Here is a 16,604-nt window from a genome sequence, read left to right on the forward strand (position 1 = left end):
GAAGAAAAGGCAAAAAGAACAGAGTCCATGATTCAATCAGGGATGGCCCCTCAAAACCCTTCCCCCCTCTCAGCTACGACTCTGCTATACGTTTGGGGCTTCTGTTTTGTTGACCCCAAAAAAAAAAACAGAATTCTTTCTGGTTTTTCCGTTGATTTCCTTCAATTACCCGATTTTCAATTACTCCGCCGACAATCCGCAATTGTGGCTCGGACTCATGCATATGCATTAGCAGATTAATTAGGACAGAAAAAGATGCCTGCTTCCGTCCAATCTGATTAGCCGGCAGGCCGGTCAAGGCTTTTGTAATTCCTCTGTCATTAACGACGAGTCGAGAGCTAGGAGGAAAGTCATTCAAATGGAATTTCAAATGCAAATGCGACAACAACAACAAACAAGAGGCAAAAACCAAAGAAAATCCCATCGAGAAAACAGATGCACAGATACAGAGATACGAAAAATGACAAAGTCATTGGGGAAATCCAGTGGCAATCCCACTTCCAGGATATTTGTTCAATATGTGCAAAATGTTTGAAGTCTCTGTCCTCTGTTTCTCTGTTTCCCTGTCTAATATTTTGTGAGGTTGAGCTTCCTATTTGCTTGCAATTTTCCTTTCCTTCGACTGATTTTTCCCATTGCGAAAGCTTCTTTTCTGCCTCCGCATTTTCTCGGTTTGATTTTTCTTTAAATTAGGAACCAACTCAATCCCCCTCCCCCTCCCTCTCACACACAAAAACTTGTGACATGTCGTGTTTATGGGATTTTGTTACTTTTTTTTTTTTTTCTCGGTCCAGTTTCCAGGTTCTTACTCTTTTGGGTCCTCCACTGCTCGGCTTTCAATTTATTTTGTATTTCCTTGTGAAATAAGATATTTATTTGCTGCTTAGTTTCCTTTCGGGCTTTCTGGCTTTCAGCCTTTTTCAAATTTACAAATAAATAGCCATTCAGTCACTCCGTTCGGTTCTCTTTTCTGCATTAAAGTCAATTGTTGGTCCGTTGGAGAGCTTAGGCCTAGGCTTTCATTTTTTTCTTGTAAGGGTACTTCCAGTGAGGCAGAGAAGCCCAAGAGGGAAATGCTACTTTTTGGGAATTAAAAGTGAAAGAGTGACATGATAAGAGCCCTGCACATGGCTTTTGTTATCAGCAAAAGAAGACTCACAAAAGTAGTTAGATCTTTGGAATACTATAGGGCTTAAGGGCCTGCAGAAAGTAGGTTCTTAAGCCGACTGTAGAACTGCCTTCTCTAAAAAATTAATCGATTGATTGCTTAAAGATATAATCATATAATTTTGAGTCCTGTAGCGACTTCCAGGCCCCTGTCCATCCATTGGCAACCATTCCGCCAAGGCCTTACTTTAAAATTCCCTTTTTTTCGAAGCACAAAAATTGTAAATTAAATCCAATTTTTATTCCAGCCAAAAAAGTGCCCCCCTCTCCACCCATTCATGTCATATTTCTTTCATATTTCAGTTGCAGTTTCATTGCTTTTTCATTCAGCGGCAGGCCCTGGCAGGACTCTTGTTACAAATGCAATAATTTCTCGGCAACAATCCGCGTGGCTCCAAACAATTATCGCTTAATGATGTGAAATGGCAATACAGCGGCGAGGACTCTACATAAAATGTGATGCATTTTTTTTGGCACTGCCACTGGCACTGGCACTGGTTTGGCACTGACTCGTCTGAAATCTCAGTTCAACGAACCCCCCCCCCCAGAAACCGAGACCGAAACCGAATTGCATATGGCAATGTTTCAATGTACACATACTCGTATTTATGGCACAGCCTCTGGCCAAAATGGAATCAAATTGAAATGGTTTTGCACATAAATTAAATTGCTCAAGTCGGGTGAAAGATGATTCCATCAGGGCGGACCAGAGCATAGCAGAGCAGACAATTGTTTGGCTATAATTGAAATGTGATTTATATGGCATTTATTTAAAGTGCAGTGGGCAGTGGGCAGTGGACAGTGGGCGTGGCCGTGGGGCAGTGCAGTTGCAAGAAAAAAAACCCAATTAGAGCCCTAATTAATTTATTTGCCCAACAAGCCATGTTTGCCCGCAAACTCATTAACTTGTCACATGTAATCAGTGCCGTCCAGTGGCTGCTGCAGTCCCATTCCCAAAAAAAAAAGGGAAGGGAGGGAGCTAGGAGTCCTAAAAACTGCAAAAACTGAAAAACTAAAATTGAAACTAACTGACCAGCAATGCAGCCAGTCGGGAGTGTCGCAGGACAGCATCGAGGACGTGGAGGAGCTGGCAGTCGCAGGACAGAGGCCACGGACATGGAACATCGACATGGACATGGACATGGACATGGGGACCCTGAGCAAACTTTGCAACGTTGCTGGCGCTCTCAACTTTTAAGTGAGTGACTTATTTTTTGTGCTCCCCTCTGCCCGGCACGCAGCGGGTGACGATGAGTGGGCGGCGGCAGGAAGGAAGTCCTTAGAGATGCGAAACTTTTAAATCGATGCTCGGGCAAAGTGGCTTCGTCATCGACAACACAAACACCAGGCCTCAAACTCGATTGAGGCCCCCATCTCCCACTTTTGAGCAGAAAATTAGAGCAAATTCCTCTTCATTTGGCATTATAATTAAAAATCTGCAAGTTTTCAGTGACGTCGCATAAGTAGTGCCACTGTTAGTGGCAGTGGCAGTGGCAGTGCCTGTGGCCCTAATGCCTCTCTGATGGCAACTGACACGTGTAAGCGGTGGTTCAGAGGCGCAGAGAAGCTCACAGAGAAAAGATTGCCCTGTCATCGACATCGAGAGTTCATCATCATCAGCATCAGGTGGCATGGGGCAGGTGGCAGGCGGCAGGTGGGAGTAGCCGCATCATCGGTGCCCAGCGTCGTATGACCACAAAATTTAACCCCGTCCATGGATAATTTTGTCAAAATGCAACGATTCGATATTGAAAGCGTGCACGAAGAGTGGGGGAGGGGGCACAGTCGTGTGGCAAGTGCCTGTCTGCCTCTGCCTCTGTGTGGGTGTCTGTGTGTTCGTTTGTTTGTGTGCGCTGCATATTGATGGCGTGATTTGCATTTGAATATGCGGCCAGCATGGCGTCGTCCTGTCCTGCATCCTCTCTTTGGTGTCCTCCCTCCTGTCCTGTCCGTGCCAGTGGAGGCATGTCCGTGGTGGCAGTCTTCTTCTGCTTATTGTTGTTGCTGTTGTGGCTGTTGTGCATATTGCGCTTCGCAATTTTCACATGTTGATAAACTTGTTTCAATGCTGAACAGTCCCACCCGCCCACACGCTACACCGAAAGAAAACCCACAAAAATCCACGAGAATCCTGGAAATTCCCCTGAAAATTGCCCTTTTTCTTGGAGTGTAACACAAGCAGCAACAAATGTGGCAGCCGCTGTTGTTGTTGCACCTGCTTGCCTCGCTTATTGCTGTCTGTCCGCCACATCATTGGCATACTGCATCCAGCCTCGTCCTGTGTCCCCGTCGCGTCCTTTCGATGCACGAAATTTGTTTTTTAAGCAAATGCGTTTAATTGCCAGAGAAAAAGTCCTGGCTGGTCGACAGGTAAGTCCTTTGTTGTTCCCATCGAAGTATTGTTGCATAATTTTGGTCCCTTGCTCGTTCGAACCGTTGCAGCTCTGGTTCCGTGTCCGACATCCTGGCTATGGAGCCTGGACCTGGTCCTGGTCCTGCTTCTGGTCCTGTTTCTGCTGCGCCTAATTGCATTGCTTTGCTGCTTCTGTGCATTATTGGCGCCGCATGCTTATTGCCTTTGCTCTCCCTCTCTCTCACTCTCCCTCTCCTTCTGTGATGGTGAATTTTTCCATTGGTGGCAGGCGCGGAAGTTGCAGCATTGATTGGAAATTGCCAAAATTGGAAAACGCCGATCGAAACAGCGCGATTATTGCACAAACATCGTTAATGCGTCTAATTGTTGATATTGGAGGCCAGGAGAACGGCAAATACGAGTCCGTTTGTCAGCGCTGTTGGTTTTTGGCTCATTATTCAGAACGATATATTGGTGGTACTGGGGGAAACTGCAGGGGATTTAACCAACATTTTCGTATGTTAGAGGTTATTGTTTTTGCTACCAAAAGGCAGCACGAAATACTCTTAATAATGGTAGTCTTTGAAGGTGTGCTATGTGGTGGCACTTACTCCCAAGAGGGAGGGAGCGAAGAGCCCCTTCTAATGGCACCAACTGCCTGTTATTAGATAGACCTATGTATATGATTCTGAAGGTCGAACCGCTCATAGCTCTAGGTGTCTTTTCTCTCTAGTGGCCTCCTTCCAGCACACTATATTGCTCATGGGGTGACCTGTGGCGTTTTCGTTACTGCGGGTTTGTTGTCCGCCTTCAAGAGGACTCTATTTTGTTCGTTTGAAAAACCGACAAAGCTTCCTTCTTCATTGAAAATATTCTTTCCTCCACAACAAATTCAGCAAAATAAACCGAAGGAGCTCCCTCCCCACCCAATTATGCTGGCAAATCCCTTACTCTTTCCATCGATTGAAAATTTCCTGCCGCTTGGATGTCTTTATTTTTGAGCTAAAGTTTTCCTTTCATTTCACCTAACGACTTGGCCATTAAGTCATTACGATTCATCAGCTCCCAATCAGAGTTCACAAAAGACTAGCGTACCCGTGCCCAAACCCACTGCAGAGCAGGAGGACCCCAGCTGAGTGCACCATTGTCTGATGGGGACAATTCATCAGGTCGTTTTGGGCCATTTCGGGGGAGCCACCCCGCCGTGCCTTTCTGCGCGGGCCCGCAGGTGTGGTGCTCAATAAACAGCATAATGGCTATCGGTGACCGCAGGGTACGTGGCGCGGGCGAGGGTCAAAGGTCGCCAGGGCGGCCAGCTGGGTGCCATAACTCATGACTCAAGAAATTACGCAGCCGAGGCAATAAAAAAAGTTTGCTTTTTCGGCTGGCAAAAGATGGGCCAAGAACCTCCATTATCATTGGGCATATTAAAACTTTTGATGTTGCTCAAATTATTTCTGGAAATTGATGCCCAAGGATTAACTTTACCCAGAGACACGCCACGGCAGGGCACGGCAGGGCACGGCACGACAGGACAGGACAGCGTACAGAAAAAGTTAAAGAAATATATAATAAAGGACATATCCATCCCCGGTCTGGGCCCCCAGCCCCCAGCCCGAGGAGCGGCCACATCAAACAACTGTGGAGCACACCGCTGGGACCAGCAGTCCTGGTGGGAGTCGCCTCCGCAACACCTCTACAACTACGTGCGGCTTCTGCTGCTGAGGCTGATGATGATGATGATGAGCGATGATGATGAATTCCTTCTCGCTTCTCTGCGGTTTGTGTGGTTTTCGGCGATAAATTTACTGCCCAGGAAAACGCTTTTTGCGTTCACTTTCATGTTACCATTTTACGTACTCGCATAGTTCCCTAGTCCCCAGACTACGGCCCGACTGGGGGGGGAGACACGCCACTACTCATCAGCTCCAAGCAATTCGCGTAACTTTTTCCCCCGAAAGAAAAGCAAGAAAAAAAAGGCAACAGAAACGAGAAACGAGAAAGCTGTAAAGAGAAGTTGCCCGGCAAAGGCAGAGGCAGGGGCAGAGCCAAAGGCCGAGAGTCATTCACATTACAAAGAAGTTTTCATTTCCCAACGCCGCCGCAGGACATTATTTCTTCGACGTGCCACACCCCCCCTGGATACCCTTCCCTCTCACGCGTCCTCCTACTCTATTTAGGAGAACTCATGGGCTGTCAGGCCTTTGCCATGAATATGTCTCCATCTTTGCTCTGCGTTTTTTTATGCTCCTCTTTTTCTTTGTGTGGACTTTTCTTTTGCTCGTTTTGTTTCCGTTTCTGTTCCCTTTTAAATGCTTTTTGTTGCAGTTGTCACAAAACTTTGCGATAAACTTGTGATAAAACTTATGACAGGTGTCTGTAGTTTCTCTCTGCCATCGCTTTTCTGGCTCTCCTTCTGGAATATGCAATTATTCATTTCAGAGCAACTAATGATGCAATTAGATAGGGGCCAAGGCAACTTCTGTACGCTGCCAGGGGGGGAGGAAGTGCTGCCAACTTCTGATCTTCCGAGAAAGAATGCCCAGATAATAGAGCTCATTTGGCTGTCCAGCAAAGGTGCAAATTAAAAGGCTGTCAGAGATGAAGTTGGTCTGAGAAAAAGCTGCATAATTTAATCTATGGAATCCCCACACCTCTCTCCCTTCTGCTGCCTTTCCTCATGCCAAATGGCTCTTCCTTTTACGATTATCCCACGACAATTATCAAATCCCTTTGATATCCCTTCTCATATGTTTTCGCATTCGCCTTTTATGGCATTGCTCGGCTCTTAATCTTCTTGCCAGGGATATCATATTCATTCATTTATTCGTTTGTTCATTCGTTCTGGCCGCTTGGCTGCTTGGGCCATTTTTTTATTGCACTTTTTCTCTCTTATGGCTGCGATTCTTCTTTGGGCTTGTGTGTTCCCTTCCGATCTGTTTTTATGGCGCCCTGCCACGCCCCACACTTGAGTCGGGCCCCCGCCCAGGAGTCTGCTCCCTTCGTTACGAGGTGCTAAATCAAGTTAACGTTTAAGTGGCCGTTTAGTGCCTACGCCGGGCTCTCCACTCCACCATTATCAGTGTCTGTATCTGTATCTGTATCTGTATCCTTGTTTGATCCTCCCCCTGTTCTCCGCCCCATCCTTCAGTCCCTGCATCTCTTTATTACTATTTCTGCATTTTGTCATAAAGAGTTTTTCTTTTAGCGTTTCGCCTTTTTTATTGACTGTAAAGTTTATATTTTATTTATTTTTTTTTTTTTTTTTAATATTTTCTGTATGCCCCCCCATCCACCCCTTTATCCTTTGGCGTTCTATTCCCACCCACTGCTTGTAATTGTTTTTTAAACAAAGTTTATAACTTTTTTCTCTTTCTTTCAGCCTCGTCATCATCATTGTTGTTGTTTTATTTTCTTTTTGAGCTTTTCCTTGGTTTGTTTTTCCGTTTTGTGTGCATTTTAATTTGCTTGTCTGCCTTTTAATGGCAGTTGTTATGCAATTTTTGCCGCTAGAACAGACTCCAAAAGGCAAAAGTGCAATTCCATTTCCCCCCTTTGCCACCCCTTCTACCCGTTTCGTAATATTTCTTGCTACTTTTATTGCGAGCAAAAAGGCAAATAACTAATTAAAAATATGTTTCTTGCATGAATGATGGGGGGTGGGGGATGCTACTGTCATTAAAGTTCGAACGTAAAAAAGGGGGAGGCAGGAATCTTTATAAACAATATTCCACGAGGCCTATTCTTCCACTAGGCCTAAAGATTCGTGCCTCCCGCTAATTATGAACAAGATTCCACTAGGCCTCTTTTTCCAGGACTTTTCCTCATCCGAAATTGGCATAAATTCCTTCCTGCAGCCTTCAATTGTATTACTTCCCTCCCACACATTCGACTGCTTCTGCCCCTCTCAAGGTCATCTTTTTGGGGACTTTTACAGCTGAAAATCAGGGCAAGTAGATGCCGCAACGGCCACGTCCTTCAGGCTTCAGGCCTTCAGCCATTTGTAATTTTCAATTTCAATTCCAGTGCCTCTTTCGCGTACTTGTATGTACATTTCAATTGCATTTACGTAATCAACGAACACGCACCCCATCTGTGAGGGGGGACGGGGCAGGGGTGAAGTCCCGCTTTTCCAGGCATTCCATTATTGATGCTCTCCCTCGCTCCCTTGCTTCTTGTCGTCGTCGTCGTTGCTGTGCCACTTGCTTGGGCTTGTGGCTGTTGCTACTGTGTGTGTGTGTTTTTTTTTTGTTTGTTTGCCGAGTTGAATGAACATATTTCGCCTTGACATACATTGCATTGTTAGCAAACAAGAGTGTCAGAACAGATGGGGGCCCCCAACCCAGGCCCCGCCCACTTGAATGTGCAGCCACAGAGATTCCGCCTGCTTCTTCGGTGGGTTTCAGGGGCTCGACATGTGCCCCATGTGGATGTCCATGGGTGTGCGCGCCTAGTTTTTGTTCAAACAACACGAAGCTTGTACAAGAAAACCAACAGCGGCTACATCACCAGCAACGACAGCAACAATAATGACATTCTGACTGACAGACAAGAGTAACAAGAACACAAGCCCATAAGACAGTTGGACAGAAGCTGTAAGAGATAGAGGGGGGGGGGGGGGGGGTGGGCTTGAGGAGAAACTTTATTGCCAACAATAGCAACATCAAACAGCAGGAGAAAAGGCGGCCTTCTGCCCATGATCGAAGCAGTGGATACTCTAGAAGATCAATCGTAGATGTGGAGATGGTTTGTGTGAGAGGGGGAAACTATGCTGATCAAGAACTGTAGGTTATAATGATTTGAATGTGCTCCAGTCTCTGCCTGGAGCCTGCCTGGAGATACCCCTTTTATTAGGGCATTGAAACTTCGATTTCAACATCTAGAACAAGGTTTACTCGTACCAAGCCTTGTTCGCCAACTTTCTGCATTGCTTGTTTGCTTAGGCTTCTGTTCCTTCTGGTCCTTCTGGTCCTTCTGCTGCTCCTGCTGCAGATGCACCGACAACAGACAGCCGACACTGAAGTCTGGTCAACAAATACTTAACATTACAATCCTCAGTATTTACTCGAACTTGTTGCAATTTGTTGTTACTGCAATTAAGATGCAAGGCGAAAATAGTGGAACAAGACAGACAGCCCCAGTGATTGTGTGAATCAAGTGGATTGGGGCCTTGGATTGTAATATATTAATCTAAGGATTTCTCCTATCGGAAAGGGAGCAAGTAGCGATTCCTAGGGCTCAACATCTTGATGCAAAATGCAGAATCTCGTGGTCTATATGGCCATGTCGATCAAAGGAACGCTCGGAAGAGCTGCATATATAGATCCAGCAGGGTCTAATGCTTTGCAGATACTAGGGACATCACGGGACACGCCTCTAGATACAATGACTTATGCAGATGTTGCCGGGACGGAGAAGATGAGGAGTCGGTTCCCCACTTCTTCTGCCAATGCCCAGCCCAGACTTCGGCCCCTTGCCTTAGGGACATTTCAGACCCTTCCAAAATCAAGCCAGGGATCCTGCCCTGACTGCCCTTAACCTGCAATAAGTTCCACACAAGAGTTTAGGCAATGAAGTCCAGGAAGCTGGGGGAAGGATCGTTCCTCTGCCCAACCTATTAATCGACTTCAAAGACGTTTCTACTGGTAGTGGAATCCAAATCAAAATTGAAATTGTTTCCCAATTGCATTTCACTGGCAGCTGGCAGCATCTTGAGTTGATTTCCCCTTCAATCTACTCGTATTTACACACACATCCAATGCGTCATTAACTGCTTGCAAATTTGCTAGAAATAAAATCTCAAATAAATTTGTTAAGTCTCCCAAAGCAGCTATGGACTGGGGAAGAGTTTTGCTGCCTAAAAATCACACACACATCGTATTCGTAGGATATATAAAGGATATTGGTGTTACGGTCAATTGCAGAAACCAATCAACTTTGAAGGTTCTTTATGGGCAAAGGGCTTATGCCTGAATGGAGATGCAGTCCACACACACACACAGAGAGAGAGAGAGAGAGAGAGAGAGAGAGAGAGTCTATGTGGTGCCACAGAAAGAGCGAGAGAGAGAGAAAGCTTGACTGACAGCTGCACTCATTGAGGCAATTTGCTTAAGTTACAAATTGAAATATTTGCATTTTATCTTAGAAATGCAAATTCCCCCGCACCCCGCACCCGGCACCCGGCACCCTGCACCGCCCCCACGTACGGGCTGTACGGGTATCTGTGCAAACAATGCCAAACAAATTGGCTATTCAAATCCGCAGACGCCGCACCGAGTCTCCACACGAGTTGGAGGCTCTCTAAGATGTGCCCCGACAGGAGGCATAAGGCGGCAGGCGGCGGGTGGCTGGTGGCGGGCTGGCGTTGCACAGCGGCTGGTTGGGGTTACAATTTATGCGTTTGGCCCCCGGGAACGTTGAATGCATTTTGCAATTTTCATGGCCTGCCTCCTTTTTTCTCCTTTGAGTAGGGTATTCTTCCTTTGATCAGAAGTTGGCGATGCACAAAGGGGAAGAAATTTAGATCGTCAGAGCATCTTGTTAGGAATCCAGTATATGTTGGGATCCACAGAAAGTTTCCTAAAGGACGATCCTTTTCTTGGTTCCATAGAGTATTCCCCGCTTCGTTCACAGATTTTGCTGCGGGTTTTTTGCTGTCTCGGCTGCAACTCACTTGGCAGGTCCTTCTGCAAGTTCCTCCTGCCGCTGCTGCAACAAAAAAGCCATTAAGATTACTTTCTACGGCCAGATTTGGGGGTGGGGACCCCGACGAGCCTCATGCAAACGACAGACGGAAGAGCAGCGTCAGAGGCGGGTCCGAAGCCCTGCTGATGAGATTTTGCCCCCCCACCTACGCATCGTGCACTCCTAGGAGCCGTGGCAGGATGATGCGGCAAGGCTGATAGTGGCAGGGTAGTGGGGTGGTGGGATATGGGATATACAAAAGGCTTGGAAAGCCCAGGCTCCAATAAATGCCAAGCGTTCGCCCATAAAGTAAACGATTGATGAGGTTAGGAATCTGAACAGCACTTCAACACAATGCCACGCCCACTCTACGCCACACCACACACTGGCTTGGAGCACACTTTGTTGCTTCATTTAACTGCAATCGTTGCAAATTTTTTACCAGCAAATTGTTCTTACGAGCTAACTGCACGGAAGGAAGGGATACACTCCGAGGAGGCTGTGGAGGAGCACAGCTTAGGGGAATGCATAGCTGATGTAATTAGGTCGGGTTTTAGGATCGTATCTAATGGATTGCTAGCAGATATGACAGTCGGATCAGTCGGTATAGCTGGAATGAATGGTCGATTGGCTCTTTGAACACCTGGCTTTCGATCAGTCTTAAAGGATGCATACTTTCGTGATTGCTGGTCGCATTTCCACTGGTTTATCCACTGCTTTTAAGCAAAAGTAAGTTCAATACAGCCCTGAAATTTCCGTTCATCTCAAAACCAAAAAATGTCAAGATAATTCAAGCCAAAAATTTAAAGATGTCTTCACTTATTTTCGTCTATTTGGCCATTTCGCTGGGCTCGGCGTTGGCAGTCGATTTCAATCCCTTTCTCGATTTGGAATGTGTGGATTGCAAGGAGGACTGTGGTGTACGCTCGACCGGAAGCAGCTGCCTCTCCCTTGATCGCCAAGGAGCTCTCAGGACTTTTTCTCCGGCAAACATGACGCGCGTGACCTTGGACCATTATCATCATCTGCAAAAGTGCATACCCAAGGACGAGGTCATAAGAGGTGCTATGTCGGGGAGGCTGATTATTGGGCTACCAAAGTAATCTTTCGCTTTTCAGAGGATAAACCCGATTTCTGCTGTGCCTGGTCGCCGCAGCTGGGCTGCCAATTGATCAAGCGGATCAGTGGCACACAGAGAACCTGTGATTCCTGCAAGGCCCTGACCCAGGACTCGCCCGAGATCGAGCTTTGTCCCTGCAAGGCAGCCCATCTAAAGCTGTGCAGTGCTCTCCTCCTCATCATCCTCATGATGGGTATTATCTACCCCTACATTTAGGCATCCACACCTGAGTGTTAAACAAAGTAGTCCACACACATTTCTCGCTCGAATTGGTGTCAATAAATCAGTCAAAAGTCATGGAGATTTCCTTTATTTTCATCGTATCTGCTTTACTGATGGGCACATCGTCCTACAATCCGTACGATAATATGATATGTCTGGACTGCGGGGACCTGTGTCCGGTTCGCAGACGGGGAACCAGTTGCCGCACTGCTCCGAAAAACATTGCCGCATGGAAAAGCAGGGAAAGAGGTCTAGCACGCATAAATACCACGCATCTGGTGTGCGTGCCAGACGATCTCAGGCTCGTGGGTAAGTCAAGGCAGTCCGCACATTGATCCTCATTGATCTTCCCCTCGAACGGCAGAAGTGGATCCCGCCTTCTGTTGCATTTGGGCCCCGGAATTCGGCTGCCGTCTGGTGCGATCCATCTTGGACGATCACATCCAGTGTAGAAGGTGCTACAATCCGAAAAGGAAACGACGGGGATATACCCTATGTCCCTGTACAGGATATCAAGGAAGAGCATGCAATGGACTATTGGCTTTTGTCATTATCATTCCACAGATAGCTCGATTTGTAAGCTAAATAAAAGGGAAAGAGTGCCCCTGCCTTTGCCCATTTGTAGGTCTCATTTCTATCAAAATAATGGTACAGATTGAGGGAGGTTTTTGCAAACCACAACGTAGGGCCTCTTTAATCTCCCCTTGCCGATTGATTCTCGGGCAAATAAATTTCCATATCTGAAATTGTCACTTTTGCCTTTCGGTGTTTTCTGGTAATTTCCGCAAAATTTCCTTTAATGGGTTTCTTTTTATTCCATGGAAAGGCAAGGCATTTTCAATTCAAAAGGAAATTGTCTTTTATTTCAAGCTCATTAGCTTTTAATGCAATTTTATGCGGCCCAATGCCTCTGAATTTCGTCGCCACGTGCCACACACAATGGCTAGAAAGGGAATCGCTCTCTGTGGAGCAGGGCAGGGCAGGTGGTGCGAGAGAGAGAGAGACATCCGCACATCGTTTGCATTACATTTATATCATTTCATATATGGAGATTCCGAGAAACAGAATGTGTGTCTCTGTGTCTCTGTGCCTGTGTCTCTGTGTCTCTGTCACCATATGTTTTGTGGATTTACAAAATTGACTTTTGTCGTCATGAATTAATTTTTCTTCTGTGTGTGTGTGTGTGTGTGTGTTTCTGTGGCAGGTTCCAGCACTCCCATTACGCCCACTCCCCCTCAAACTGTTTCTGTATCTGTATCTTGTGGCAATGTTCTTTTTGGCATTTCTGCGCCTTGGCCTGGAAGAAGCTTTAACATTTTATGTAAATTTTGTAAAATATTTATGGAAATGTAGCAGATTGTGACTGGCGAGGCGACTGCGTCAAAATGGCAGACGAGTAAATACATTTACATAAGCACACATTCACATGAGAGTTGCTGTTGCTCTCTCCATCTCTCTCTAAATTTCTCTGGTTGCGTGTCTCTCTCTCTCTCTCTGATATCAGAAGACATCAGCATAAATTTTAAATAACTGCTACACCGAAAAGGGAATATTAAATGTTGTTTTGGGTGATAGACAGCCAGTCCGTGTACTAAATGCCTTGCTTTTCCCAAATATATTTTATTCCAACAAAATCTTTGGGCTCCTCCTCAGCTCCAGTCCCTACCTTTTTGCTCCTTCCGTGAACATGCGACAGTTGAAAGGTTAAACCAATTTAAGCATCAGGAGAGAGCCTGGACCTGGCAACAAGAGTTCACTTCACTTGGGCGACCCCACCCGACCCCACCGACCGACCCACCGACCCACCGACCGACCGACCTTTTGTTGCTGTCGATGACGTTTGCATTTTCTTTTCAAGAGCTTGCCACGTTGGTTTTTCTCGGCGCTTTTCCAGGTCTAGTCCCGGGCTAGAGCTCAAGTATATATAAATGAATATTTTGCACATTTGAATATAGAGAAGCAAGGACTCGGAGTCCGTAGTCCTGAGTCTGGCTATCATTTCATTTTACGCTGATGTTGCACTTTTCCTTTTGTGTCCCACAGGGGCAGGGGAGAAACATGTGGCAATATGTAAATGTATTTGCCAAGTGGCAAGGCGACATTTTTATTGAGCTTATCTTGGCTTTCACATTGTCGAAGAGTTCTCTCCGTTTGAAAAGCATTTCCTCACAAAAAGAGATCGTAAGACAAAGCAGAGATCTCATCGGAAACTAGTGCAAAATTTGACACCATTCATGGGTTATTTTTCAAGATTTAAAGGAAAGTTCAAAGGTCTCCCAGAAGGGCATCGAGTGCTTCCACCTTTTGTAAGATTTTCCTGCTTTTTTGTATCTGTTTTCAGTGCATTTTGAAGCCCGCTGTAGCATTCTCTCTCCTTTTGCATTGTCCTCCATTATTCTCCGCTTAATTCTATGTATTATTCCGACTGTCTTTCCCTCTCTCTGTCGCGCTGCAGAGTGCTGCCTGACTTCGGGACAACTTCCATTGTCGTGGCTGCATTTAGAATGCATTTTAATTTAGCATCAAACAACTTTGCCATTTCACTGCCTTCCAGAGCTTCATGTCGATTTGCATAGTTGTATTCCTCGTGAACTCCCAAGAGAGCGCACACACACACACACACACAGACACACAGCATTCGCATAGATACGGACACTTTGTTCCATGTTAATATTTCTCACATCTAATAAACTTTTCTCTCGCTCTAGCCCGTTCGTTGTGCTCTCTGCACCTTCCCCCCCCCTTCCCCTCGTTTATATAATACGCTTAATCAAATGTTTATCTTCACACAGAAGTGGATGGGGGGTTCGGGGAGGAGGATCTTGTGATTTTTTTCTCATTTATTTTCCTGCGCATAGATTATGTAAATTTTTACTACTTTCACTTCGACATTTTCATTAAGTTGGAGCCATAGACAACGGGGCCATCGCCTGTCACTGCTGCCAGCCCCCCACTCCTTAATCCTCCACTCCACTCCTGCTCCAGCCTTGCCTTGAGAGCTGGTGAAAAATTGCGCGCTCATTTTGAAGGAAGAAAAGCAACACGGGAAAAAATGTGCTCAGTAGAACGTATTTAAAATACTTGCACATAATTTATTTTCGCGCGAATACAAATCATTTCATTTTCGTGCAAGTCACGGATGGCGCAAAAGTGTAGCATATCTTACGGCGCCCGAGCCCATTAAAGGCAGCTCCCAAGGAGCACCCAGGCAGCCAGGCAGCCAGAAGCAGAGCCTCTGATGATGGTTATATTACATTAACTGCAGGCAGCACCAGCAGCACCACCACTTCCAACAAATAGTGGCTTCGTGAGCCAAAAGTAAAATGAAAATAAAATGTAGCCTAAAAAAAGGGGCTACAACCTCACCCACACTCTCTCACACACACACATACACACACACAGACTTGAACGCAATGAATACGTAAAGAGCAGAGAGAGAGATATCCCTGAGGAAAACGGAGGCCTTCGAATGCTCGACCATGGGAGTGGATTGGAACTTGTATTCTTTTGACATTTTGTTTGATGATAGGTCCCTAAAAACGTGTCATATATTGTACTCGAAGTCGTTTCTCCTTCTCCAACCCACTGTCCACCGCACAGTCTAATATTCCCCAGAGCTACCCTCGTTGGAGAGCGTTGAGCGAGTGGCAGGGAATAGGAAACTCCAGACAGCTGGCAAAACACTTTGTGACGCCTGTAATGCTGTCTGTTTTGGGGCGAGTACATACTCCTCCTGTGTAGGGGCGGCCCTGCTCATTAGGATAGTGCAACTCTACTAGCGAGAGAGTGCAGCAAAAGTTACTCAAATGTCCGGGGCTCACTAAGCGTATGCGTAATTAAATTTCACGTGCGAGGAGCGAAGGAAACGAAGGCACGAAGGTGTCACAAATGAAACCAGGTTGTCTGCCACATGTAAATACATTCCACGAGCGGGTGTGAGCGGGCTACTTGCATTCCATTTAATCCAATCTTAAAGACCCAGACAGCCGCAGGCCTGCGCAAAAGTTAAGTGATTGGAAAATCCCATCTCTGGGAGTGTCATGGGTCAGAGTTCACACACACACAGCCCCAGCTGGCGCGTGTGTGTTGGGGGCGCAAACACAAATCAAAGTCACAGGCAATGCCAGTGTTATAATACCCTTATCTGTTATCTTATCAGCCAAAGGACTATCTCTGGCCTGTCCTGTCCTGTTCTGTCCTGCCCTGTCCTGTCCTGTCCGTTGTTGAGGCTGAACAAGCATCAACAAATGTCTGGCTGGCTGGCTGGTTGTCTGTCTGGCATCAGACATCGCCTGTGACACTAATTGCTTGACCTTTTTTCTCTTTTGTTGAGGCACCAGCAGCCGCCCATTGTTGAACTTTGGAGCGCGGCCAGAATTTGCATGCGAACCGAACCAAAACGAACCGCTGACCCGGCGACAAGGCACAGCCGTTGACATGGATAAACCACTTCAAGTCAAGTGCACACACAGGGCCAAGTCGTCGTCGTAGCCGCAGCCACAGCCGCAGCCGCAGCCGCAGCGGCAGTCAGTAACCAGCCAATCAACCGGCTGTCCCCCGATCCCCTACACCCTATCCCCTATCCACTCCCTCCTTAAACCTCAGAAAAATCCATTAGAAATTTTCAACAACAAAAAAATATATACATTTAACCAGAAAAAGTTCAAGAAGTCATGGGGTCATGGAGTCATGGAGTCATGGTTGATATAAAGTTGAAATAAATGTTGTTGTTGTTGTAACCGCGGTGACAGTCCTGGCCGATGAAAAGTTTCTGCGGCAAAAGGCTAACAAGGGTTTGAGGGAAAACCAATATTTGAAATAAGAATTAAACAGTTTTCTGCTCATTCGGGAAACTTTAAGGCTGGGGTTGGGTAGGGTTAAAGTCAGTCCCCTGTTTGTCCACCTGCCACACAGCAGATCTACCCACAACTGTCATTCAAATAAGCCAAGTCCTGTCTACTACCCAACTGCCTTCTGCCCGGTCCCTGCTCCTTCGGTGGGGAGACACAGTGGCAGCTGCTGGCGACAATATGCATGGCACTTATTGCCACTTCAGTT

General features: G+C 46.3%; 2 protein-coding genes across 4 annotated transcripts in view; one reads left to right on the top strand and one right to left on the bottom strand.

The window, feature by feature from the left end:
• The window catches only part of LOC108163224, a 136,905-nt gene that overhangs the window by 76,176 nt on the left and 44,125 nt on the right, over window positions 1-16,604 (bottom strand). The gene's annotated exons all lie outside the window — the stretch shown is intronic.
• On the top strand, window positions 10,933-12,218 carry LOC108163230. Of its 2 annotated transcripts, XM_017298388.2 has the most exons (3): window positions 10,933-11,266; window positions 11,323-11,855; window positions 11,911-12,218. In XM_017298388.2, exons 2-3 carry the CDS (start codon window positions 11,621-11,623, stop codon window positions 12,129-12,131), a joined length of 456 nt encoding a protein of 151 aa, XP_017153877.1. In that variant the 5' UTR covers window positions 10,933-11,266; window positions 11,323-11,620; the 3' UTR covers window positions 12,132-12,218. The 2 variants fall into 2 exon arrangements, with proteins under 2 accessions (XP_017153877.1, XP_017153876.1); XM_017298387.2 differs by lacking the exon at window positions 11,911-12,218 and having other exon boundaries at window positions 10,944-11,266; window positions 11,323-11,619.

This window comes from Drosophila miranda, chromosome 4 (assembly GCF_003369915.1).
Source record: "Drosophila miranda strain MSH22 chromosome 4, D.miranda_PacBio2.1, whole genome shotgun sequence".
In the NCBI taxonomy this organism is placed as follows: Eukaryota; Metazoa; Arthropoda; class Insecta; order Diptera; family Drosophilidae; genus Drosophila; species Drosophila miranda.

What these genes read in the sequence shown, in the direction of transcription:
- LOC108163230 (XM_017298387.2), top strand. Translation starts at nt 11,014, where the DNA reads ATGTCTTCACTTATTTTCGTCTATTTGGCCATTTCGCTGGGCTCGGCG. An exon ending in CAAGGACGAGGTCATAAGAG is followed by an intron (nt 11,267 to 11,322) that starts GTGCTATGTCGG and finishes TTCGCTTTTCAG; the next exon opens with AGGATAAACCCGATTTCTGC.